This window comes from Mycteria americana, chromosome 13, assembly GCF_035582795.1.
Source record: "Mycteria americana isolate JAX WOST 10 ecotype Jacksonville Zoo and Gardens chromosome 13, USCA_MyAme_1.0, whole genome shotgun sequence".
NCBI lineage: Eukaryota > Metazoa > Chordata > Aves > Ciconiiformes > Ciconiidae > Mycteria > Mycteria americana.
In genome coordinates, this window is record NC_134377.1 from 17797375 (window position 1) to 17822723 (window position 25349).

At 41.0% G+C, this 25349-nt stretch overlaps 3 protein-coding genes across 7 annotated transcripts; 2 read left to right on the plus strand and 1 right to left on the minus strand.

Moving 5' to 3' along the window:
* Positions 1–1246: 1246 nt before the first annotated feature.
* Positions 1247–15488, minus strand: CDC45 (cell division cycle 45). Its single transcript, XM_075515828.1, has 19 exons — positions 14976–15488; positions 13653–13712; positions 13262–13354; positions 12667–12804; positions 11911–12054; positions 10686–10741; positions 10029–10077; positions 9160–9221; positions 8702–8752; positions 7761–7880; positions 7236–7367; positions 6741–6839; positions 6321–6482; positions 5986–6124; positions 5549–5632; positions 4226–4344; positions 3716–3792; positions 2891–2957; positions 1247–1697 (listed from the first exon to the last, which is right to left on the minus strand). Exons 1-18 carry the CDS (start codon positions 15111–15113, stop codon positions 2893–2895), a joined length of 1788 nt encoding a protein of 595 aa, XP_075371943.1. The 5' UTR covers positions 15114–15488; the 3' UTR covers positions 1247–1697; positions 2891–2892.
* On the plus strand, positions 15466–23156 carry UFD1 (ubiquitin recognition factor in ER associated degradation 1). Of its 3 annotated transcripts, XM_075515840.1 has the most exons (12): positions 15466–15648; positions 16135–16270; positions 17036–17068; positions 17923–18044; positions 18396–18526; positions 18929–19001; positions 19710–19778; positions 20315–20380; positions 20673–20720; positions 21094–21182; positions 22025–22106; positions 22523–23156. In XM_075515840.1, exons 1-12 carry the CDS (start codon positions 15481–15483, stop codon positions 22595–22597), a joined length of 1092 nt encoding a protein of 363 aa, XP_075371955.1. In that variant the 5' UTR covers positions 15466–15480; the 3' UTR covers positions 22598–23156. The 3 variants fall into 3 exon arrangements, with proteins under 3 accessions (XP_075371955.1, XP_075371956.1, XP_075371957.1); XM_075515841.1 differs by lacking the exon at positions 15466–15648 and having other exon boundaries at positions 16170–16296; XM_075515842.1 differs by lacking the exons at positions 15466–15648; positions 17036–17068 and having other exon boundaries at positions 16170–16296.
* A 396-nt stretch (positions 23157–23552) lies between these two features.
* Positions 23553–25316, plus strand: C13H22orf39 (chromosome 13 C22orf39 homolog). 3 transcript variants are annotated; one of them, XM_075516062.1, is made up of 4 exons: positions 23553–23663; positions 23757–23924; positions 24595–24742; positions 24953–25316. In XM_075516062.1, exons 1-3 carry the CDS (start codon positions 23640–23642, stop codon positions 24718–24720), a joined length of 318 nt encoding a protein of 105 aa, XP_075372177.1. In that variant the 5' UTR covers positions 23553–23639; the 3' UTR covers positions 24721–24742; positions 24953–25316. The 3 variants fall into 3 exon arrangements, with proteins under 3 accessions (XP_075372177.1, XP_075372176.1, XP_075372175.1); XM_075516060.1 differs by having other exon boundaries at positions 23554–23663; positions 24595–24733; positions 24946–25316; XM_075516061.1 differs by having other exon boundaries at positions 24595–25316.
* Positions 25317–25349: the final 33 nt, after the last annotated feature.

A 25349-nucleotide genomic window follows, 5' to 3' on the forward strand; every position in this document is an offset into this window, starting at 1 on the left:
TGGTCTCACACAGTGAAGTGCATTGTATTTACTGCTACACATACCCATGTTTTTCTCTGATATTTACATTTAGAAGCATGAGAGCCCTAAATATGTGATAGGGCTGAACTAAAGTTACAGTCATTTAGTGCTGTGGAAATGGCAGTGATTCTTTTGTGACAGATAAGTTTAAGATAAATTTAGGAAATTCACTTATTCAGCAGTTTGCAACTGAAAGATAAAGTGAAAATATTTAGAATTACACTTCAGTGTCACATAGACTCTTTGCTTTTACATTGTAATCATGGCTTGTCACTGGTATCAGTTTTCAAAAAACAACATAAAATTCCATGTTTCCATTTCTAGACTTCAAGCACAGTAATCTACTTCAAAAATGTAATAAAATTACTGTATGCTGTGTACAGGCAAAACCCAAAGTATGCTGGTAAGGAAGGATATTACTTATTGCCAATACTAACTAGTAAACATGCAAAACCAAAAGGTAGCATTATGTTTTATCTTAGGAAGCGCGGCCTTTTGGCCATCGCAGCTTGTACAGGGATTTTACTCAGATAAGATGAAAACATTTGAAAACAAAACAAAACAAACAAAAAACCCACAACACCAAACAAACTTTTGTTTGAATAAAAATATATAGTTTAATTAGCTTTCTGTTGGCTACATTTAAATCACATTTAATATTAAATTAACCTGGATTAAAAATCTGTACAAAGTATGACATAATGATATATAACCTTTACATGGTCATTATAATACATGAAAACATTAAAGTTGCACAGAATTCAAGCAAACGTTGCAAAAAGAAAAAGAATTCCAAACGTACACATATACATACCCACCCAGTGCACAGCAGGATAAGTCTAACAAGCAATACCATTTCATATGACCAAAGCGAAATGAAATCTCTGTCACGGAAGTGGATTGAGCTAGTCTGTCAACATTTGTAACGCTACAGTCTCCACACAATTATCATAGTATTTTAGACTCTTTCCAGGAAAATTATTCCCAAAGCCAAGCTACAAGTGACAATACAGTATCACAATGCATGACTAGAAACGCTTTGACACCAGAATTCCTCAGATTTTTCATTCGGTATTTGGCAGTTACTCAGTACTTGGATTTTAAAAGCCCTAAAATCTTAAAACTTGTCTCACAAAACAGTTATTTCAATTAAAGTACAAGACCTCAACCCGATAGTACTAAAAAAACAGTTTTGACATTCTAGAAATTTGAGGAGAGATTCAAAAGTTTCTTTTAAAAGTAATAAATAAAAAGCATTCAATACAATTTTAAAAATAACATGTGAATGGTAATATAATGGTAATATAAATATGGAGCTTCTTCAAAATCTACTTTTTTTGTTATTAGCCAACAACTAAACATCACAGGAGCATGTCTACTAATAAAAGCAGGTTTGACAAACAGAAGTCCAATTTGCAAATACTCCTAGTTGACACCTTTTGCCATTACAAGTATGGGATCTTTACAAAGAAGCAGTGTTCAATATCTGTGTTCTAAGGTTAAAATCCTTTTGACCTCTCAAGAGGCATAAAAACAGCAGTCCAGGCCTCTACCGGTACATTTAAGATAAAGCAAGACGATACATCACAATTGCAGCACCATGAACTTTGGAACATCAGAAATAATTTCAGAGCATCTGATCCTCAGCTTCCAGCGCAAGGAGCCGAAAAGCACCACTGTGTAACAAGGGCAGAAGACAAGCTGAAACAATCAGTAGTCAGAGTATAAAGAAAGAAACAAACAGAGGTAGAAATCTTGGAAGCCATGCATGACTGCTGTCTAACAAACAACAATTGCAGCTATTGACCCACTGTTTCAAACTTCTGAGTGAATGGAAGAAAAAAAAGAAATTGTAGCTTTGATACCCATTGAAAAAAGATAAGTCGTATTGTCATTTGGCTAGGACTACCAACGTTCACAGACTTGTTAAAGTCTTCATCTTACTCCTTTGCTTTCGTATATATATCATAAAGATAATCTTGTGAGATTAGTTCACATGTTAATACCAAAGACCAAATCTTTATCTAGGCATGAAAAAGCCATGAGGTACTTTATATACTTTCAAACAGTCTTACAGGTCGTCTGAACAGACTTTACAAAACAATTTAGAGTTTGGCTTCTTCTCTGGGAGAAAGCAAGCTATCCCCACCCATCACTGCAGAATAAACACACACACAAACCAATAAAAATAGTTCGTCATGGAAAAGTAGTGAATATTTGAAGACATCTGCAACAATTTGACAGTCTCATCAGATCTACAGTAAAATCTGTCTTGCCCTAAAGCAGCTTTAAAACAGACTTTGAACTAGTGTGAAGCTAATAGTCACAACTACAAATGAAGTCTTATATCCCCATCTTTATTCCAGATAAAAACTACACACCAACATAGGCTACAGACTTAGCACTGTGAAAGAAAAATGCAAATTCTACATTAACATCAAAGCCAAGAATGGCACTGCTATGGCCAAGACTCCATCCTGAGCTCAAACGAGCCATCGCAGGTAAAAGAAAAAAAGTCAGTAACAGAGTATCAACTACAACGAGCTATTATCTCCATTTCTTTCACAACACAAACAGCTGCTCCTTTTCTAGCTGAAGTTAAAAAGCCACGAAAAGTTAAGAACAATGGAAGAGAAGCTTCTGGATGACGAAACTTAAATCTCTTAAGGAGAATCCACTTGTACGCTGTCTGCCTCCTCCCAAAAAGAAAAACAATTGTCTTCGTAAGACACTCTTACCTCCCATTTATATTTTCACTAGAAGTTGCTGCATTTTCTTAGAACATTCTACAGATAATATACGAATGCCATTTGGTTACTAACTTGATTTGCAATTAATTTTTGAATTAATCCTCCTTACACTGTCTTACCATTAGGACAAGAGAGAAATGAGCGCATCCAGAAATTTGCTCCGGTCTTCTGTTTTCAATTCAATTACTAAAATATGAAATATTTTGTTACAAGATGCAAACAACTGAAAGATATATTAGATGTCATACTTCAAGAATATTAATTCCAAGTATACTTATTTATATTCTTAATCAACTTTAAGAAGGAAAAAGAGAAACTATTTATTTGGACAAAATGCAGAGCACATTGTTTATTTTGCTCTTAGATTTCAGCAAACTCTGATTTCTAGGTGCTCACTACATGATATAGCTACCACTTTTTAAATCTAGGAATGCTTCTTTGTATGTTCAACATGCATACGTAAGTATGTGTTATTAAAAACTGACTCCTTTGTAAACACAAAGATAGGCAAGTCTTGTTGCATAAGCATCTCATTTTTCAAACAGGCAATAAAGAATGCATCTCATAACATCAATACTATCCTCGGTTTGGCTGTGAAATACAAAAACCCTCACAGGTAACCTGATAGATTTTAAACTGAAGTGCATGTATGAAAATCATTACCCCATGCAAAATGTAGATCGTCTCAAAAAGATACGCAAGCCTCATCTTAGTAGTTTATAATTTCTGCCCAACAAGACAGCACTTCAAAAGACTGACCAATAACATCGTTTGTGTTTACACTAGACTCAGGAACAGCGTATCACACACACACCCTGGCTGTTTGCATCCAAGGCACACACAAACGACTGTCTGCAGGCGTCATGCATTACGGAGCCTGCGTAAAGACTGGCCCCTAACGGGCTGTTTGGTGAATGCACTAGGTGGTAGGCAGCAGTACTCACTGGACATGTCGAAGTGGTTGTGTAAAGTCCTGGAACTGGTACTGTCTGCAGCTTTCTCAAATGCTCTTCCGAAAAAGCTAGAAGGTGAACAGAAATACAAGTGAGCATTACAGAAAAGGATATATTTACTAAGGGAGAAGTACGGAACTTTTTCCTTGCTGCGAGTTGAAAATGCCTTCCAGGTGTATTCAACATACATCTCATTTATTCAAGTGCAAAAATCTTAACATTGCAGGCCTTACGAAATGAAATCATGGGTCATGTAGTAAATTATTTCCCTCTTTTAAGATAAAGAAATAGTTAAGAGGGAGGGAAAAAACTTGCAAGGAAGCTGGGGAACATCTGTATCCTCTCTCAAAGTATACCATATGCAAAAAGAGTGTTTTTGAGAAGGATACAATTCAAGTCAACATATTCAGTGTTAAATAGGTACAGGAAAGATATATTTGCTCAGAGACAGGAAAAGTCTATAGATAACCTTTCGTAAGAACTTTTAAACAATATGCTTACTTCTTTTTGTCAGAGCTTTCCGTCTCCGGAGGAATCCCCACCATGATCACAGTTCCCTGTTCAACATCCATTGGTGCAGCCATTATCAGTGGCAGCAATTTACAGCGCTTGTTTTTTGTCTGGAAGTCAGAAAGCCTCTTTGTTAGACAAAACTCAGGAAACAATTTAGTTTCAGCTGTCCGTGTGAGCTAGTATTACAAATACTTATCTAAGGATACAGCTATAATGCAGTTCGACAGAAGGTGGTTTCTTTATATAATCTCTTAATCCCCTTCTTTCTTACAGTAAAAATCACTTTAAGGACCAATTGAAATTTAATTCCTCTCCAATCTTGCATTCCATTTTAACACAGAAACGATATAGACAGACAAGATATGATTTACAGTAAAGAAAAAAGCTCTTAAAAAAAAAAAGAACTGCAGGTACAGGAATCTAAAAAACTTGGACTGGGCTTAATTTTTTGCAATAATAATTTTGCATTGAAATACAACAGATAAAACATTGACAAACACAGTCTTCACTAGAAATTATTTCCCTTGCCATACTGTTTTACAGCAGTAAGCTGTAACTTTAACAAATTTTGTAATTTAATTAAATCCAAAAATACTTATGAAGATTTTAACATTTTTAAACACTTCAGTAAACGAAGCAGGAGTTTGTTTAAAGTGTTCTGTTCTTAACGTAAATGTTTTGCAGTGAGTTTTAAAAATGCTGTCCTGCTCCTAGTAGCAGACTAGTCATTCACCATGTCTAACTTCCAAACGAGGACAGACAGACGCAATCTGACAATGATGGACCACCATAAATTTCATTTACAAACTAGGAACTTCACTCACTGTGAAGAGAGTCCTCAACCTTGAAACCTCATTATCTGAATTGTGTAACTAATAGCTCAAAAGGTAAATGCAACTTAATTTCAGTTACATTAGTTGCAAAGATCAGAGGATTTTGTTTAAACAGACACAGAAATCTTTAGATAACAATTACCAGTCCTACAATATTGCCCTTTTTTGTCTGTCAGGTTACCTTTTCAAAGTACATATTTAGTGATATGGTCCCTCAAAACTTATAAAATTACACAAAGTTTTTAGATTGGAAGTATCTTAGTAATGAAAACTCTTTCTAATGCTACAAAGTCTCCCAGGCAGATATCTTTCCTAGAGCAGCATTCACAGATGTTCTAAAGTTATCCAACCAATTAGCTGAAACACATTATTAAGATTTTCATATAATGTTTTTAATAATCAGCTGCAAGCATCCAACTGAACAGTAACTACTACACAGGCCAGAAGTTAGTTAGTCGAAAGCTTTTGATTTACTTACAGAGCAAACAAACGATTTGAGTAAGTATTTACTAAGCAGGCACAGAGACACTGGTTTGGAAAACAGTTTCACATCTGGTGTGCCCTAGGAAAAGAAAAATTATTTCAATTACAATCCAAGATGATTTTTCCACTTATTTAATTTTAATATCTATCGACAAGTCTAAAGTTTTGTGTGGCTCAAAGAACACTAACAAGAACCATCACAATACAGGAGTTTGATCTCACCCTCTTGACTTTGGTATGAAGCCCTCCCCCCCCTTTGAGAGGACCGATTCTTCCTTTGGGACGTTCAGAGCAGATGCCAATATTGACCCATCAGAGGACAGCACAGTGTAGATAAATAGGTTATTTCTCACAGAGTCATTCTTACTGAGTCAAGCAGTGAGGAAAACAGTGTTATTCAACTATGAGACAGCCAAAAACTAAAATTCTGACCTCCATGAGAGAGCAATAGAGAAAAGGCCCCTGAGAAATTACAAGGTTGGTGCAAATACAGCTGGCTACTGTCTGCTGAATGGCACGTAACTGCTTTTTGGCTAGGTCCAGCCCTTGGTGCAGTTTGTCCAGGTTACCCCTGCAACAGAAAGAATAAATGCCTTCATATAAAAATAAAGCTTTTCACACAAAAGTGAGACCTCTCTAAACACTATTTCACAGGGATATTTTGGTTTTTCTTCAGAGGCTTATGAAGCATCAATGCATCTTTTAGATACGTAACTCATGTTCCCTAAATAAAGTTATAAAAGAATGAAGAGACATGTTTTCAGTACCTGGAGAGACTGTCCAAAGCTTTAATGAAATTAGTTGTTTCAGGCCCCTCTTTCTCTATATTCTCCATGAGAGAAGCTGTTGCATAAACTATATCACTTGCTGAGAACTTGTTCTTAAAGCCAAAGTGAATGCTGAAGGTCTGAACTCTTAAATCCTTCATTCTGCAAAATGAAATAAACCCAGTAAAGATTATTAACATTATCAACATCATCAACATTGACCAGCCATCTCCTCAGTATGTTAATGTTAAGAACATGAAGACAAATCATACCCTAACATTTGCAATGAGCCTAATATTACTTTATCAATCTAAAACCCATAGTTTTTAAAACAAGATGTTACATGCTCTTCATACAAAAATATTTGAACATAACTGAAAAGTATTTTCAGATAAAGCATTCGCATTTAAAAACATTTACCCAAACTTGTTTGCAGATTCTTCAATCATTTCCCGAAGATTTTCTTTCAAAGACATGTCCATGGAATTAAACTTCTGTTTCACCTGCTTCAAAGGCAAACTAAAAACAGAAAGGAAAAAACCCACATTGATAGGTATGCCAGAAGAAACAAATATTTTGCCTTCCTTTCATAAGACTTCTTTAATATTAGATAATTTAGCAAGTCTGACTAAGCTTGTCTGCATTCTTTTTTCCTTAGTCCTTGAAGAGTGGATGTGAGAAAGCATAGGTTACTTACTGTCTACTATTCCATAACAGCATACAGCTGAAGTATTCCTCATACACCAAGATACAAGTTGCATAACTCCACTCAGAGAGACTCTGCAACCTACTCAGAGCCCCAGAATCATATTTAAAAACTAAGAAGTTGAGTACTTGCAAGCTATATTCTCAATATTTTCCCATAATTCATTGAAAAATGATCCTTTAATCGAGATCCAGATTTTTATAACTCACCCCATGTCAGCCAAAAACTCCCGGAGCCTCTTCTGCCCTTGTACGGACCAAAGCTTAAGGCTAGCAGAGGTATATGAAGTGTTACAGAGACTTTCATAGAGAGACCAGTGCTGATAAAGTGCCAGGCGCAGACTGAACAGGAATTATGGAAAATAATTATAAACACCCATATAATTTGAAGTTACAAATAGTAACAAAACTCCACAACTAATAGGTAAGTCTTCAGTCGCCCTTATATATTGCATCTCTGTACTACATAAGATACAGTTAGAAGCTGCAGGTGCACGTAACACAAGACGAGCAACACTGACTTGTAACTAATTCTGAAAGGTTAAGCTGACCTGAAGCTACATGAGCTATTGAAAGAGGGACTCACGTTCAACAAAACATTCAAATTTCCATTTCTTTTAATTCCATTCTCAGCAGCAGAGATGGTGCTGGGACTTTTTTTCCCCTAGATAAAAACTCAGCTGGGGTTCACCAAGTGGGTAGAGTTAGTTTTCCCCAGATCTTATGCAAGGATACTCATATTCAAATGCTATTCGCATGCAATCAATTGACAGAGAGTTTTCTTCATCCTCATTGCGGTGGTTATGGCGAGACACATGACGCTGCAGGATTCCGATATCAGTCACATACTTCATTCTTAAATAAAAGCAAATTTGTTACTTCACTTTCTTCCTGTGTATTTTTGTACTTGGTTATGAGAACACAAAAATGCTTCCTAAAGATTACACATTGGCCAGTCAGCAGCCTGAAAACTGCAGATACATCTTTAAAAAAACAAAAAACCCCCCAACAAACGAAATTGAAAGAATATTATTTAACAATATTGAGCCATACATGCAGGCAATTAAAGCTAAAATAAAACCAATATGGACTGGCCAATGAAATTAGTTAGTTACTACATTCATCTCCTTAAAAACATCAGTGCATTAGTAACAACAGAACACCAGAATGAAAGTCTACACATGTACTACTAGAATTCTGATGATATCTGGTCGGAAATAAGAAGGAAAAAAAAAAAAAGAAAAAAAAGGAGAAAATCTGAAACTCATTAACTAAAACTGGAAAGGAAGCTGGAAGATACAGAACATACAATTTTTTTTTGCTTTAATAAAACTGTGTCAAGGTCATATTTACATAAACTACTACTAAACACCATTTTTTCACAGATCAGAAGTGACTGCTTTATAATTTTGTGAAAACTAAAGTTAGTTTAAAAATTCTAAATAGTAGAAGAGGGAAATGCAGTTTTTTCTGATGTATATTCCAATTTTTGGAAGGCATCAGATGACATTCAGTCATTAAGATATTTAAAATCACTGTTTATTAATTATCTTGTATTATATTAATTCCCATATGTTTCCTGATTTCTATTAATTGCTATTAGTTACTCCTAAAAATAAAATTAAAAAGACAGATAAATAAATAAATAAAAGATAAATGAAAAAAATCTTTCTTACTGAGTGATTTTATCTTGGACCCATTGATCTGTTAGGCCAACAATAGCCCACCTAAAATTGCGGGGGGGGGGGAGGAAGGGGGGAAAAAAAAAAAAAGTTAAAACAAAAGATATTCCAGTATAGTATAGTATAGTATGTTTAACCCTCTAACTATGTAACAGAAGAAGTCAGAAACACTGTTCACCAACTGTACACAGAAGTTAATAACAAAGCTATATACTGTTACTCCCTCTTTAGCAGACATGCACATACAGTACCATCCTCCCTTTTTTCCATGCAAAATCTATTGGTTGCTTGTAATTAATTTACACAGATGTGTCCTCCAATTCAAGACATACATCCACTCACGAAATAAACTGGAACCTCATACCGAAATCAAATACTTTTGGGAAATCTTGCCTCTCTTAACTATGGGTTTAAGCTTCTAGCCTCTATGAAAAATGAGAATGGAAACATACCACAACATGTCATTCAAGTCTTTAGACATTATCCATGCCAGATCAAACATCACCATCGCAGACTATAGGAGGGAAAAGCAAAAAGAGAAGATAAGCGAACACAGAACTCTCACTTCATTAAACAAATAGAACACAGTTAAATTTGCCAAATACTAGCATGTTACTAAAGCTCTAGAAATCACACGTGAGTCTGACAATCTGCCACTGTCTTACTTTAAGACACTAAGTAGAAAGAAAAATATTTTATACAGCTCTGCAAACCTGCATTATATATAAAGCAGCTCTTAACAAAATATAAAAATAACCAGACAAGAGGCCAAATGACAGAAGGAGGAGTTTGATGTCCTAAATATTGTTTGAAATATCCTGACACTTTGAAAACTTTGAAAGGCAAACAAGTTCCCTACATGCTGAAGTCTTTTTGTGAGAGTATTTTGTACATAGATACTTTTGTCAAGACCTAAAAAAATTCCGTCATAATTTTTTATACCAGAATTAAAGATATCAAACAACATAGTTCTGGTTTATCATTTCCCCCCACTGTTAACATTACATTAGCCACTGTGACTCGGCTGGATCTTGTCTGCCCATCTACCAGTACTGTTTCTATGATGTGTCAAATTCATCAATGGTAAAAGTGGATGTACGCAACCAGAAAACATTAAACTGCTAAGTCAAACTACTTGTACGTATATGATGTATCTTATATATAACAATAAGTTATAAAAATAACAAGACATAATATTATTATAATGTATAGTATTACTAGATAACTTTAACATTGTATTAGGTAACTATAACATTTGATATTGTCCAATTACCTTTACATTGACACCTTGTGTTTTTATGGCAAACGAGTTTATACTTACTGAAGTCCCATGGTATTCATACTGCTCATAATCAAAAAGAATTTCTCGTCTAAAAAGGGAAAAAAAAACCTCATTTGACTAAGTGGTGAACTGGTCATTGGATCCAATTAAAAACATAAGCCAGGAATTGTGAAATAATATTTAAATTTCATTTTAGCAATTAAAAAAAAATTAAACTTGGGCTAGAAATTGTTTTTATGCAAGGCAATTAGATTTTAGTAGCAATGTGGAAACCACACTGAAATGCACTTATAAAGTAAAAAGGAAAAATGTATTAAATCATTATTCCTCAAATCCCATTTTCTTAGCTGATTTGTTCCTGCTCATTCCTATTGACAATAGTGGGATTATAAAGGAAGAAAACAGAAGCACAAATTTCACCCTAAGATAGACAAGATAAGAATACTACAGCTACTTAGAAGTGAAGCAATGCACCTATGGCTACTCAAATTTATAAATTACTATTTACAACTATCCTCCACTTAAATGTTTTATTTTTATATAGTAAATCTCCCTCTCCACTTTCTGAATAAAGTTAGAACTAAAGCATCTTGCAAATCAAGCAGCATAGTATCATGTTTTTGTATTCTCAACGAGATCTTAATCAATTAATAAGAGAAAGAAAAAGAGATACAAGCAACATAAAGTTAAACACACCTGCGTGCCTCCCATTCTCGCCTTTGTCGTCTTTTCATTGTTCTCTCTATTACATCCTGTAAATTAATTTGGATGTTAAAAAGCTAGAAAAAATACTCTAGTAGATTAGCACCTGTCCAGATACTTTCATGACTAAGTCTTCATTAAAAAGACTTAAAGTCTTCATTAAAAATAAGAATTGTTCCTATTAACAACTTCTAATGAGAAAAGTAGTATTATCAAATATTTTTCCAAGGAACACACTTTTATAAACTCATGGCACTTTTCTGTGCTAGCATTTATTTAGGTCATCATCACAAATAAAATGTCCAGCACACAGTATTTTCAACACTAGCAACATTGCATCGTACCATTTCCTAACGTAAAAGTGACACTGATGAAAAATAAAGATGAGATAATTAATGAAGCTCAGAAAAAGAGGCACTCGCTGTATATTTAAGCTCCATAAATAGCATCATCAGCTTGATAACTCAAAGAAATCAAAAGGTCTTTGTGAAATATTTAACAGATTGGAGAATAGCTTTGTATATACTATTTATAGGTTTTCCTTTGAATTTCTGATATCTGCTTTTGCTGAGTTAGCGCCCTTTGTGGATTAGTAGGAAAAAATGTACAATGTTAATAGAAAAATAATATGAAATATATATTAAATCTGAGAATGTCTTTACATTTAACTGTCTCTTAATATTGCTTAGTCTTGTGCCTTTGCTTCCTTGTATGGTATAAATAGAAAATATGCTACAAATAACATATGGCAAATTTAATTTTTTTTGTCTACCATAATACACTTCTGTTAGTTTACTGCTACAAGGACAGACAAAATGTATTGCTAAATTAATTGTGAGCGTCTATCTTCTCAAACAATTATTTTTAAAAAACGTTTATATCTAAGTAAGTTGTTTTGCTAGACTGAAAAGCCCAGAGCACATAATCAGAGATAGATTTCTTCGGTTCACTGGTTACACAAAGACAGCATTATGCATAATCAAGTTGAAAACATGTTTTTTTATATGGAGAAAATATTTCTGTGCAGTTCAGATAAATAAACATTTTGTGTATGTGAAACTCTGCTGGTTGTAGTAGATTATTTTTAAACCTTACGCTTGAATTGGTGATCTAATGGAACATAATTTTTAAAGTCGAATGTCATTATTATGATGATGTAAAGTATATGTAATAACTATTTTATTTTACTTCTTTTCACAACAAAGTAGCAAAAACACACCTCTTCAAAACGTCTGCGTTTCTCTGAAGGTTCTGACCCATCACTTTCATTCTCTGAGTCCTCTTCTTCATCCTCTTCATCTCTGAAGATATCATCATAAGCAGGAACATCGAGATCATCATCTTGTTTAACTAACAGCTTAATCTAGCAAGAAAAAATGTATTTAAAACAAAGTATCTTATTTAGTGATTAAAATGCATTTCAAATGACGAGAATACTTCAGATACTTAGTAAGAGAGAATAAAAATTCATTTTCACTGTGATCAATTCCTGGCATAACAAAAATATTGCTTTTTTAATACAAAGACCAAGCTTATTTATACAAAATAAGAATAAAAAACCTATTCCTTTCTTACAGCATTACTGAAAGTATTACGATTTTCTTATGCTTGTTAAAGTCACATTATCAAACAATTTGTGCTTAATACTCAAATTCTAGGTGTTGCGAGATCCTGAGAGATAACACATGTTACATTCTGGAGGGCATTTATCCTTTGATTTGTAGCAGTTTGATTTATAGCAACAGGATTAACAGGTGCTTACGACTGACAACTATCATACTGCTAACAGTATCTATTTTATTACTGAAAACAGATTATTTTCCTGATCATGTACATTACTACTGCAAATGTCCATTAATACTGCTTCCTGACCCACTAGCTAACACTGTAAGCAGTTCAGCAAAACGCAGAAAAGCACTACACCACCCACCACCACACTGCGTGAAGATTTTTATTATGCAAGAAAAGCGTTCACCTGTGTGTCATTGTAAACATTCACTACGTTGATAGGTCTGTGGCTGTCACATACAAAAAAAAAAGTGTCTTCTTCAGGCTGCAAGATCTCCAGAAGGTCAACATTGGCACCACAATTAATAAGAACAAAATATGTGAACTGCAAACAAAAGCAAAAAAAACCAAAACACAGAATGCTTTTTACTTCAATTAGCAGGAAACACAGAAAACTGAAAACACTTTTACAAAACCTCCAAAGCACTTATCATTGCCAAAACTTGTATTTACTTTTTGATATTTGATGTCTCTGAGGAGGAAAAAAATTTGTAAGACAAAACACCAAATTCAGGTATGTTGGACATCCAATACCACTGCTTTTTATATCTCAAATTGTGTGCAAACTTAATTTGACGCTAGGAAAATTATAGCACATTAGTTTAAGCTGATATAAAAAACTTGACAAGTTTGTTACTGGTATGCTAAAGTTTAACCACTGTTTTGATGTAACAGATAATAATAATTAGTTTAAGAGCGGACATTTTAAGTTGGGGAAAGGGAAGGAGTGCATGCCTATATAAGACGACCTGCAACTTAAAAAATTTCCAGTATTTTTTCACCTGATCTTTATGCTCGAGAAAGGCAGTTTCAAGTTCTTGCCACCCAGATACTGGGACGAGTGTATATTGCACATGATCACATTGAAACAAAGCCTGAAATGAAGCAAACAGCTGTTAGCAAAGGTGAGGGGAAACAACCTCTTCTACAGTGCTATACCATGCTATAATTCTATTTCATACAAGCCTTTATCTTGAAGACATCCCAAATGACAAATCTACATGAACTTTGGGAGTATGACTTACCAGTTTTCAGTGTTGTAACTCATGGAAAAAAATCAGTTACAAGAGCAGATTAAGCCTTCACCCTTTCCCCAGTTCAAACCTATTAAAAGGATCCCAAGGCATTTTTTCTTTTACTATTAGCCTACAATGATAATGAACAAAGACTTACTTGGAGTATTTTACAAGCACATAACGCATCAACATCTGAAGCAACAAGAAGAAGAACACGCTGCAAAAATAATCGAACAACAGTATTAATATATTAACATAGGCAGCAAATCTAACGTGCTGGTACATGAAATGCGTAGATCACTGTAAGATCAGGAAGTAAGAAATTTAGGTAGAGATCATCATAAACATAAAACAGGATTGCTTCTGAATAGACACTGCAAGCAAAATTAACCGGTTTGGATCTCTGTAAATATGAACAATAAACAACTCCACATACCCAAAATATGTCAGCTGCTTTGAGGAAACATAATTATTCAGACTCCTATGAACCACACATAGTTTTGAAGGTTCAAAGCTAGTCAGCCCTACAACTATTTTCATCACCTCTAGAAAGGCCCAAGTTTTCAGCATGGGATCTGGAACAGTTTTGACCAAAGAAAATCTGTAGCAAAAATAGGAGCAAGGCAACTCTTGAAATAACCTTGATTTAGGCAAAACAGTTCATCTGGTGGGGTTTGGGTTTTTTTTTTTTTTGAGATTTTGCAAACAGTTGGAGAAGTTGAAGCAAATGCTTTCATTTGCACAATCCATAATATAGTTTCACAGGTAGAAATACTAAAAGACTGTCCAACAAAAGCTTTACCACTTCAGTGTACACATCCACTCTGAACGAAGTTAACAAACTATCGGTTAAAAATGAATGTAGCCAACCAGACCTACTACAAGACAGACTGCAAGAGAAACCTCAAAGAAGACAGAATACAAGATTTAGTGTCTGGGCAAACAACATCAAAACGGTTAAAGAGATATAAAGAAAAAAAAAATAGACCTAGACACGTCTTGGTTAAACAAAAGATCCACAAGAATACCCCAAGGACTTGCGAGAAAGGAGGTGAACTGGGAGTAAAACCCCTGGCGAGGCCTCGTCGCACTGGCAGCAGCTTTGGCTCGGGTTTCCAACGCCGCAGACACGCCGGGAGGGGTATCTTTACAGTCCGGGCCACCGGTGGGCCCGCCGCCCTCAGCGCGGCCCAGGGCGCTACGCCTGCCCCACAGCGGCGCTCCGCGCCGCCGGCCCCCACCCCGGCAGCCCCGGGGACGCGGGCACTACCGCCCCCCACACCCCTCACGGCCCCAAGAGGACCGGAGCGCCTCAGCCGCCGCCGAGAGCGCCGGGGACACCCCGGCACCGTCCCCGCTCCCTGAGGCGGCGGGAACCGCCGCAGCCCCGCGGGGAGCGGCCTGAGGGGAGACGGCTCCGCCCGCCGCTGGGACGCCGGTGTTACCCCACGCCCTCCCCGGTCGCGGCCCGCCGCCGCACCTGGCTGACAATCACGTCGTAAAACTCCCGGCGGCAGTCGGAGATGAACATGGCGGCGGCGGGGAAGCGGCGGCGAAACAGCGGCAGCCACGGGCCGCCCCCTCTCAAACTGGGCGCCAAATCAGCGCCGCCTCCCATTGGTCTTCTCGTCACGGCGCGCTAGCCAATGGAAAAGCGGCCGTCCCTCCTTCGCAGAGCGGATTGGGCGAACTGCCCAACCCATTCCGGGCCCTCGCCAATGGGGTTGGGAAAAGGGAGTCGCGACAGGTGCGGCTGGCCAATCCTAGGAGTATCTCAGCCGGAAGCACCGTTCTGGCTTTTGTCGCCATGTCTGCCATCTTTGCCGCGGGCGAATTGTTGGCTTTGCCATTTAAGTGAGTCCGACGAAGAGGCGGGAGCGGCCATATCAACACTCGGTGACCGGAGAAGGGCCAAGCGGCCAGAAGAGCCTTCCACAATGGCCACATAGGCGGCTGCGAGATCGCGCCTTCCGCCCTCACACGAAATGGCCGCCCGGGAGGCGGGCGCCGCGCGGCACGCTGGGAGGGGGCAGCGCGGCGGGGGAGGGCCGTGGGGTGGGGCCCGCGGCGGCGGCCAGAGCCCCGTCAGGCGAGAGAGCGGCCCGGCCCGCCCGCCCGCGCCCCGCCGATTCCTGTGGGGAGCTCGAGCGCGGCTGAGTGAGGCCTCACCATGGTGAGGCCCGGGGAAGTGCCGAGTCACGGCGGGCGGGCGGGCGGTGGGTGGCTGGGCGGGCCCCGCGCTCCTTCAGCGGCGGCGGCGGCGGCGGCCGTTCCCCCGCCGGTGCCCGCCGGCGAAGCCCGTTTTCGAAGCCGGCGAGCAGCGACGCTGGTGCGCGGTGCCAGGCTGAGGGCGGGCGGCCGGCGGGTGCCGGCGTCTCCTCCGCGGCGCGGCGGCCTTGCGCGGGGCCGGGCGGCCGGGCTGGCCGCGACCTGCGGCGCAGCCGGGAAGCGCGCTGCGTCCATCTTCTGTCTCCTCACGCAGCGTTTGACGCACAAACCCTTCCCCGAGCAGCGCGTAGGCCGTGCGGAAAGAGGGTCCCCTCAGCTGAGGGGGGTCAGCCCTGCGGCTCCGGGGGCTTCGGCTAAGCTTCAGGAGACTTCGGTCAGCGCTGTAGCGCTTCAGAGACGCCTATTCAGACACCTTTCTCTTTGTGTTTTTCTCCCCTAGTTCTCTTTTAATATGTTTGATCACCCCATCCCTCGGGTTTTCCAGAACCGCTTCTCAACCCAATACCGCTGCTTCTCCGTATCCATGCTTGCCGGACCTAATGACAGGTCAGATGTGGAGAAAGGCGGGAAGAGTATGTGCATGTTTTATTTTGACTAATAACCTGTTGGAAGAGTGTTTGTGAATAATATCAAGTAATACAGCTTTTGGCCAAGACTGCAGAAACATTGTTGAGCAGCATGGGGACGTACTGTTGGCTTTGTGGCTGGAGCGAGAGGAGCACCCCGGGTGGGGCTTTACGAAGGAAGGAGGAAGGGTTTATCGCTTAGTGTGTAATTAAAAACTTACCGAGTGAGTCCTGGTTTATGAGCGTTAGAAGAAGACGTTCTTCTTTTTTAAAGCCTCTGTTAAAATGTTAGGCCCATTATGAGCCATGGAAATTTATGATTAAGGACTTTTTTCCCCTCCTTGTTGTACCTCACTTAGCTTAAACAAGGAGAATAGATTGGCCAACTTAATTATCAGGCTGTCAGACTGATGCTATGTTGTTTTGAGTTGGCATCGATTTAAGAGCACCTATGACCCCAAACAAATAAAATTACCTTTAGGAAACATTTGCTTTAGTACTAGGTATTGTAAAACCTTGTCTGCTCTTTTTTTTCCTGATTAAATTCTGAAATCTCCATGCTAGTGGGTATATCTGTCATGACTGATTCTACTGAAATCTCTGGCTCAAAAATTAATTTGCGGGAGATTTTAGAATCTCCTTTTTTTAGAGAAGGTTTTAGAGAAAGGAATGATAAAATTGTATGTTATGTACTCTTTGTACAGTCATACTTTTCCTAATCTCATATTCTTATTAATTTCTGCAGTAATTATGCCACCATCAGCTTTGGATCAACTCAGTAAGTGTATATTCTATTCTGAAATAACAAATTAAAAATATAAGCAAATGCATAAGCAAATTCCACAGTATTTTAGTTATCTATTAAAATCTGACTTAAATAGAGAATATGAGGCTAATTAGTTCAAAAAATGTATTTTGGAAGTATTTTGTCTGTCAGAATTAATGAGGCTTGTCTGTCATCAAGCACAGACATCTGAAGTGTTGGGCTACCTGAGGCATGAATTGATATTTATTAACTATTAATAGTGTACTCAGTATAATGGTTACAGTTAATCTAGTAAATTCTTAATCTCAACCTGCTTGCTCTGGACCCTGTTGTCTGGAGCAAAATCTATTTTAAAGAACAATAAGTGATAATTAACTTTGAAATGGGGAAAAAGATAACTGAACCCATAGTATAAATGGTCTTTATTGGCCTTTTTAACTAAGGGGTTACACCCCCCCACCCCCCCCGAGTTTTAGCCTTAATAGAATTTCTTTGAGAAGTCAGTTTAGTCAGGATTTAATTTTAAAATAGGCAGGGCCTGTTAAAATTCATTGGGTAGGAGCTAACTGATAGTAGCACAAGGACATAACAGTAATAGATTCCTCTGCTAATAGCCACTGCCTGCTCACCTCTGAGCTTGGGGAAATGTTGGAGAGGCATTTAAAGTTCTAAGTGCGATGGCAGTACAGTATTCCTGTATCTGCATTCTCTCCTGGAGTTATAGTTTTGAGGAATTGGAATAAAGGTGTGAGGGGAATCCTCTCCTATAGTCTGGCCCATTCTCTTGCTAATGTTCAATCTCTGAAAGCTTCAGAAATATGTTAGTGGCTTTTAACAAATACAATTTTTTTCTCCTTTCTCACCAGGCCGACTTAATATTACTTACCCGATGCTGTTTAAGCTGACCAATAAAAATTCAGACCGAATGACGCACTGCGGAGTGCTTGAATTTGTGGCTGATGAGGGCATATGTTACCTTCCGCACTGGGTGAGTTGTCTCATGCTGAACTGTCAAAACCTGAAGAGTGGGATTAGTGAGTTGCCAGCTTAATATTAAAGAGGCAGAATGTTTCCTGAAAGGGCGTGTCTTTGCTAGTCATGTTCCTACAACAGCTTTCAGTCACAGCTCAGGTTTCCCTCCATGAGAGTTTAACCGAGTAAGCAAAGCAAACTGCTTTTTAAGATGGACCTGACTGTTCTTCCTGAAATTAAACCATAGTAAACTGGTGCATTTCAAGGAAGATGGTGGCCCCAGCGAAAATAGGTATACGCAAGGAAAGAGAATTTAAAACATCCGTCATGTCGATAGTGGTTTGTATCTTTGTTTTCGTTCTTGCAGATGATGCAGAACTTGCTGCTGGAAGAGGGAGGCCTGGTGCAAGTGGAAAGCGTTAATCTTCAAGTTGCTACTTACTCAAAATTTCAGCCACAGAGTCCAGATTTTCTTGACATCACCAATCCCAAAGCTGTGTATCCTTCCTGTTCAGTTATGGAGCAGGGGACAAGAGTTTAACCCAAATTGGAATGATGAAGCAGAGCTAGCTTTTCAGTGCGGCTCATACTCTTCCAGTAGTAGGTAACTACTACTGCTCCTCTGAAAACTAAAAAGGATGCAGAGCTTATGTACAGAGGTGTTGCCAGCTGCTGGCACACAGTGTAGCCTGGAGTGAAGAAGCGTGAGTCCTGGCTTAAAGTCCAGTGAGTTTGAGTGTCCCTTAGAAGAACTTGTATGCCCTAATGTTTACTAAAAGGCTGTCTACAGTACCGATGACTTTTAAACCAGGTTTGAGAGACCAGAGTTTTATAACATATTAATTTTAAAGCTTTGATGTTGCGTTGAAAACAAATGTTTCATCTTAACATACTCCAAAGATTAGAAAATGCATTGAGAAACTTCGCTTGTCTAACTACTGGGGATGTTATTGCCATCAACTACAATGAAAAGGTACAGTATACAACAGCAATCCACGCAAGTTTTGTTTGGATACCATCAATTCGAGGAAATAAATTCTACCTCATGTAAAAAAGTATGCTATATTTCAGTAGATGTGACCACATAAGTAATTTGACCACATCCTGTGGATAGATTTTATAGATGAGTATTTGGCAGCGCATGTGCACATTTGATCACTTCGGGTTGTACACTAAGCTCAGTTGTTGGATGTTGGTGCTAAAACAACCAGCGCAGAGCTGTGCGGTATTGTTGACAAGTAATCCCAGATGGTACATTTCGCAATCGGCTTTCTATTGGAGAAAAAAGGGGTCAGTTAAGTCTTCTCCTGAGCTGCTGTTTAGACTGGTTTTTGACTCACGAGAAAGTAAGTTTTTGTGCTGTTGATGTTTTTACAAGTCAAGGGACAGAATTTATCCTGAATTTGTAATTTGTTTTCAAAAATGCAGATTAAGGTACAGTAAGAGTGCAGCAAGGTACAGTAAAAGGTAGGTTCTCAAGCTCCAGCATATAGCAGTCTTCTAAGTTAAAAATCTTTGCTCGCAAGTTCTGTAGAAATCCTGCGGTATCCAGTCCTCAACCTAAAGAGCACTTATTTCGATTTTCTTGAAGCTATCTGAAGGGAAAGGTTTAGATATGCTTTTCTTATACATAAGTTGAGCTCTTTAATGTGCAATCTTAAAATATTCATTACTGTTTCAGATCTATGAGCTTCGGGTAATGGAGACCAAACCGGATAAGGCTGTGTCCATCATAGAATGCGATATGAACGTAAGTTAAAGCTGATGTGGAAGGTCTGGTTTTACTTTGTCCTCCCAAAAGGAGAGGGCATCTCGTTCGGTGATAGCACCGTGCACCAAGCACCTCTGACGCTGCAGGAAAAATAAAATCAGATGGGATAGGGAAGATGACTCATTGGAGGGTACCTCATGTACCTTTGTGACCACATCTGTGGTCTCGAGCTGCACTTCATGTACCATCAGGTGACTGTAGTGCCTAGAATTTACTGTTCAGCTTCATTTAGTGTTTTATAATCTGAGTTTTATTTAACAGCCTTGTCTTGATTCAAACTCCAGTGATATTGTGGGGTGCTGTTTTACTGTTCTGTTGCAATTATGTGCTAAGACTCATTCCTGGAAGGCTTAGTCTTTTTAGTTCTGAGTTAAAATGTTTAACAAGCAAACCTCAGTTCTTTCTAGATCAAAATGGAGTGATAGTTTGTGGAGTTTTGAGGAATAGTAATATAAAGCTTATGAGTAAAAGAAATGTATCAGTCATGCGTATTTTCACGCTTCTTGTGCAAATAGGTGGATTTCGATGCTCCTTTGGGGTACAAAGAACCAGAAAGAAGTGCACAACACGAGGAGACCACAGTAGGTTAAGCTTCTGTTCTTTAAAAATGTATTCCCTAGAAGTCAGCCTTGCTTGTGATGGAGCAGTGAGCACCAACATAAATTTTTTTTCCCAAAACAATTTCTTAAGACTAAACTTCACTTACCAGACGCTTTTGCTTGTGTTACTTAGGAGATAGTTGTTTGTCCACTGTTGATTTTGGAAAGGGATTTTTCTGAAGTTTTGTTTGGTCAGAAGTATGTGGAACTCTTTTCATGTGTTCTGCATATCACAACATGAACACAATGAACCAACTTGTTTTTCCCCTCACAGGATGTTGAAGCAGACCATAGTGGTTATGTGAGTGACATAGGATTTCGTGTAAGTCCCCTATTTCTGCTGGTTTCTCAATGTTGTAGAATGGTGAGGGAAGGTTGTGCCAAACAACTGCAAAACACTAGTACCTGTTCTTAGAGGTGCTTGTTGTTTGACGGGCAAGTATCTGCAAATGTTTTGTGGTGCTTACAGCCAGTAACAGCGTGACTTGCTGTCCTTAAAAGGGCAGCCTATAAATGGGAGATGGAAACGTACTCCTGTACCCAGGGTTCATCAGCTCATATGTACCAAAAAGGAACATGCTGAATCAAATCATTAAATAAAAATGATAGTAAGACTTTACAGAATATAGTATCCCTGTGCAGTGGGCTTTCAAATACCAGATACGGTTACGTTAAAACTCGTTGTGTATACATAGGCATTCTCTGGTTCTGGGAACAGATTGGATGGCAAGAAGAAAGGTGTTGAGCCTAGTCCATCGCCAATTAAACCAGGAGACATTCGAAGGTATGTCTGTTTCATTCAGTTGTCGGCACCTGAAGGATCAGTGTTTGAGCGGAGGTTTTGGTGGTTTTTTTTGGTTGTTTTTTTTTTTTTTTTTTTTTTCCTGCTCCTGCAATATAAAGAAGCTAATTTCCTCGTAAGTTTGCATTTAGAAAACAAATAGTCTAATCTTCTAAACTGACTGTGAGGTCCCTGACTACTGAAGATGCAGATCCTAAGTTAATTGTTGCCAAAACTCACTCGCTCAACTCTGGTTCTATAGAAGACAAGCGGGGAGAGGCAGCAGGCCTAGATGGGGCTGGTGGGCTGGATTGAGTGATGCACAGAGCAGAACCCTGCCAATTTTCTAGAGTGAAGTTTAGCATAAAGTGAAGTCTTTTTTTGAGTTGGGTGGATAACCAAAGCCAAGCCATGTGTGGGTTTGGGTTTGTTTTTTTGTTGGTTTTTTTTTTTTTTCCTTAGAAGGAAATTTAGAAAATTCGGACTTAGTGGAAGTATGCAGGGATGTGGTTCCTGGGTGTTCTGTCATTTACGCCTGTCACAAAACAACTTGAACCCTTGTGGAAAAGCATGTCCATGGCCCTGTGGAAACCACAAGTGTGGTTTTGTGGAAACGTGCCCACAGGCAAGGTCCTACAGCAGCTCCGGTATCTGATTATTTACTTCATGCAGTGTATGCCTACCTTCAGCAAACAATTCAGTGGTTTAACTCTAGAATTATTTGGTAATGAAAATTTGCAGGCAGTGTAGGTATGATACTGACAGACATCGAATAGGTCTCACTGTGTTCAATTGGATGGTAGGTATAAAACTTCTTTCATAATATTTTTATGCTTCTTTTCCAGAGGAATACCCAACTATGACTTCAAGATTGGTAGAATCACGTTCATTAGAAACTCACGTCCGCTAGTTAAGAAAGTCGAGGAGGTAAATGAAGTTGGATCCTTCCCAGTTTTGCACAGAATTAGAACATTAGAACTGCTGTCCAAGTTTGTGGTTCCTCTCTCCATACTTGATTTTTCACAGCGCACTTTTGTTAAAAAGTGGTTTGAGTTAGGTGAAAGCAACCTCCGATGTCCTTGCTTGTTGGTGTAAAAAGGTTGGCCTGATGCAAGTTCAATAAGCCAGTATAAGCATACTTGTTTCAGTTGGCTGAAGGTCACAGAAATGCTCATATTTTATTTTTGGGAAGAAAGTGGTTTTTATGTAGGTTAAGGATGTGAAATGCCTGCAGTCAGTTGCTGCTCTGATGGAATGTTCTTTCTAACGATGGTTCAGCTTTCATTGTGCACAAGCAGCGAGCAAAGAGGTAACAGCCTTTTTTCCCTCTTTCCTTTTTCCAGGATGAATCTGGAAGCCGGTTTATTGCCTTTTCAGGAGAAGGCCAGTCTCTGCGCAAAAAGGGAAGAAAACCCTAAGTTGTGGTACCTTTAGTCAGTTAGGAGGAAAATAAAATAACCATTGCAGCATATTGGATCTTAGTTACTGCAGTTAGAGGAGAGAGCGTTTTGCAACACAGGAACGCTTTTACTGGTTTTGGTTTCATGTTTAAAACCGGAGCTGTCAGACTGTCTTGATTTTCAGTTGAAAATTAAGTTCTGGGAATTCTGAGAGAGTCTTTTGTATGTGTTGTAAAGAGGGAAAGTATATCTCTGATAAACCTGGGAAGGAAAAGCGACAAGGCCTACCCTACGAGGCCGGGTTCTTAGACTGCATCCGCCCCCTTGTCTCCTGAGTGATGCTGCTCTCGCATTGCTCCGTGCTTGGTATTTTCCTCCCTCTCTCTCTATTTTGCCACAATTCCGGGTAAGCTTTTTGGTGTGGCGCAAACGAAGGCTTACGCTTCGGTGTTCAGGGCTTTGCGCGGGGATCTCCTCCGTCTTAGCTTCGGGCGCTGGGTTATAAATCCTCCTAAGCAACCCCCCTGTAACTGCTTTTTATATTTATAATTAATAACATGCCTTTTAGTAGTTCAGAGCCAGTAACGTACTGTAGCAATCTGACGGCACGTGTAGGGAGAGGCGAGACCCAGCTTCTCTGCCTGGGGCTGGGGAGGGAGTACAAAGCTCCGGCGTCCTGCGCCGGGGGTAGCGGTGTCGGTGGTAACCCGTGCGTCCTTCCCGGCGTGCGGTTACCGAGCCTTTACGTGGGTAACCGGGTGAAACCCCTGCGTCCCTCCCGAAAGGCCGGGAACGGCTCCCCGCCGCCCCGCCTGCGGCCGGGCTCTGCTCACGGGGGAACGCGCCGGGGCCGCGGCTCCCGGGCCGGGGGGGCGGGGCCGCCGCCGTCACGTGCTGGGGGGAGCCCCGGCCCGCAGGCGGCCATTGGCTGGCAGGCCCGGGGGCGGGGCGACGAGGCGGCCGGTTTGTGCCGCCCCTCGCCATTGGCCGGACCGGCGGGTCTTCCCCGCAAAGCGCGGCGGGGATTGGTGGCGGGGCGGCGGCCTTCGGCCGGGGCAGCATGGCGGGCGGCGAGGGCTGGCGGGTGAGCGGGGCGGGGGGGGGCGCCGGGGCGGCGGCGGCGGGGGGCGGGGGGCGGCTCACCCCGGCTCAGCCCGGCCTCTTTGTCCGCCCGCAGCCGCCGCGGTCGTGCGAGGACTACTGGTGGGAGTGGAAGCACTGCCGCGGGCTGCGGCACGCCTTCCACCACTACTACGCGCACGGGGAGATGCCGGCCTGCGGCCGCTGGCGGGACGACTACGAGGCCTGCCGCGCCTGGGAGAGCGGCCGCGCCGCCGCCGCGCAGGTACCGCCCGCGCCCCCGCCTGCCCCTTCCCGCCTCGGGACCGAGCGGCAGCTGGTAGCGGCGGTCGCCGTCCCGCCCGGGCCCCCGCGGGCAGCCCGGAGCTCTGCGGGCCGGTGCTTGCGGGAGGGACCCGGCAGCCGCCCGGGGCGAGCGGTGTCGGCGGGCGCGCAACGGGGAGGGGCTGGGCAACCGGGCGGCTGCTCGGGGCGGAGGGGGGTAAGGTGGGCTTAACAGCCAGCGGGAGCATTTCAGCGGCGTTCTGCGGGAAGAGCTCTGGGTTTCAGTTACTCCAGTGTTCCCTTCCTAACGGGAAAAGCTGCCGCGTCGCAGGCAAAAAGGATTCCCGGGGCGTCCGGAAGCGCTCCCGGCTACAGCCCGGCGCACGCCGGCAGCCCTGCAGCGCGGCTGCAGCGTACCGCGTCCCTTCCGCCGCCTGGCAGAGCTGCGGGCGGGAGGCAGCCCACCTCGTAACGGGGAGTCGGGGGCGACATGTAAATGCCACCTCGTTAAAAGCTTCTGTCCCGGCTTACGTACATAGCGCTGGGCAGTTCTGCTTAAGCATGATAAACTTCTGTTCCTCGCTTTCTCACGTAGGCACAGCAGGAAATAAGCTCTGTAAGAGTGGAACATCCAACACTATCGTGGTAATATTTTTTTTCCTGTGTTTCAGGAAGCTTTGTGCAAGAGTGAAAGAGCTCGAGTTATGGAAAAGCAGAAATATGCTCCGGTGTGGACGCTCAGGAAGAGCCCACCGCCTGACTGGTATCTTCCCCTTGACCAAGACAAACCAAATTAGCAAGGCTCTCTTGCTGTGTTTGGTCAGTAACGTAATACACGATGCAGAACTATGCTGGTTTTTTTTCCTTCCATGTCATCTTGAAGTGATACAACTGTAGCTGTGCCCCACCAATACTTTAGCACTCATGCAAAAATACCAAGAGTTTATTTAAACACCCAGTATTTTTTAATGGGAGAACTGAGGTGTGTAATTTGATTCTGGTCTCTTACTACTCTGTCTTACACTTTAGGATTTCATCTCAGCAAGCAACTCCTAAATTAGCACATATATGATCTAGCTCCTCCTGCTCGACGAGGACATCTTCCCCCACCAGCCGGTGTTGCATCCCCCCCCCCCCCCCCAGGCCTGCCAGCTGGGAGAACAAAAGCAAGCTGGGACTCCTCCCTGCCCGTTCAGGACAATCGCGACCACGGGCATTTCAAAGGCACTTCCCAGAGTCGCTGTTGTCGTGGGTTAAGAGCTTCTCACCTGGTGGGGGATGGTACTGCAGACCCTGGAACTGCAGCCCTGCCCCGCTGTGGAACTGCTCCCGCATGGTGGTGTGTGTTGATGGCAGTATTCAAAATTACTACAAAAATAAAGGTTTAAATGACTGAAGAGAGATCTGTTTTGTTTTAGGGCAAACC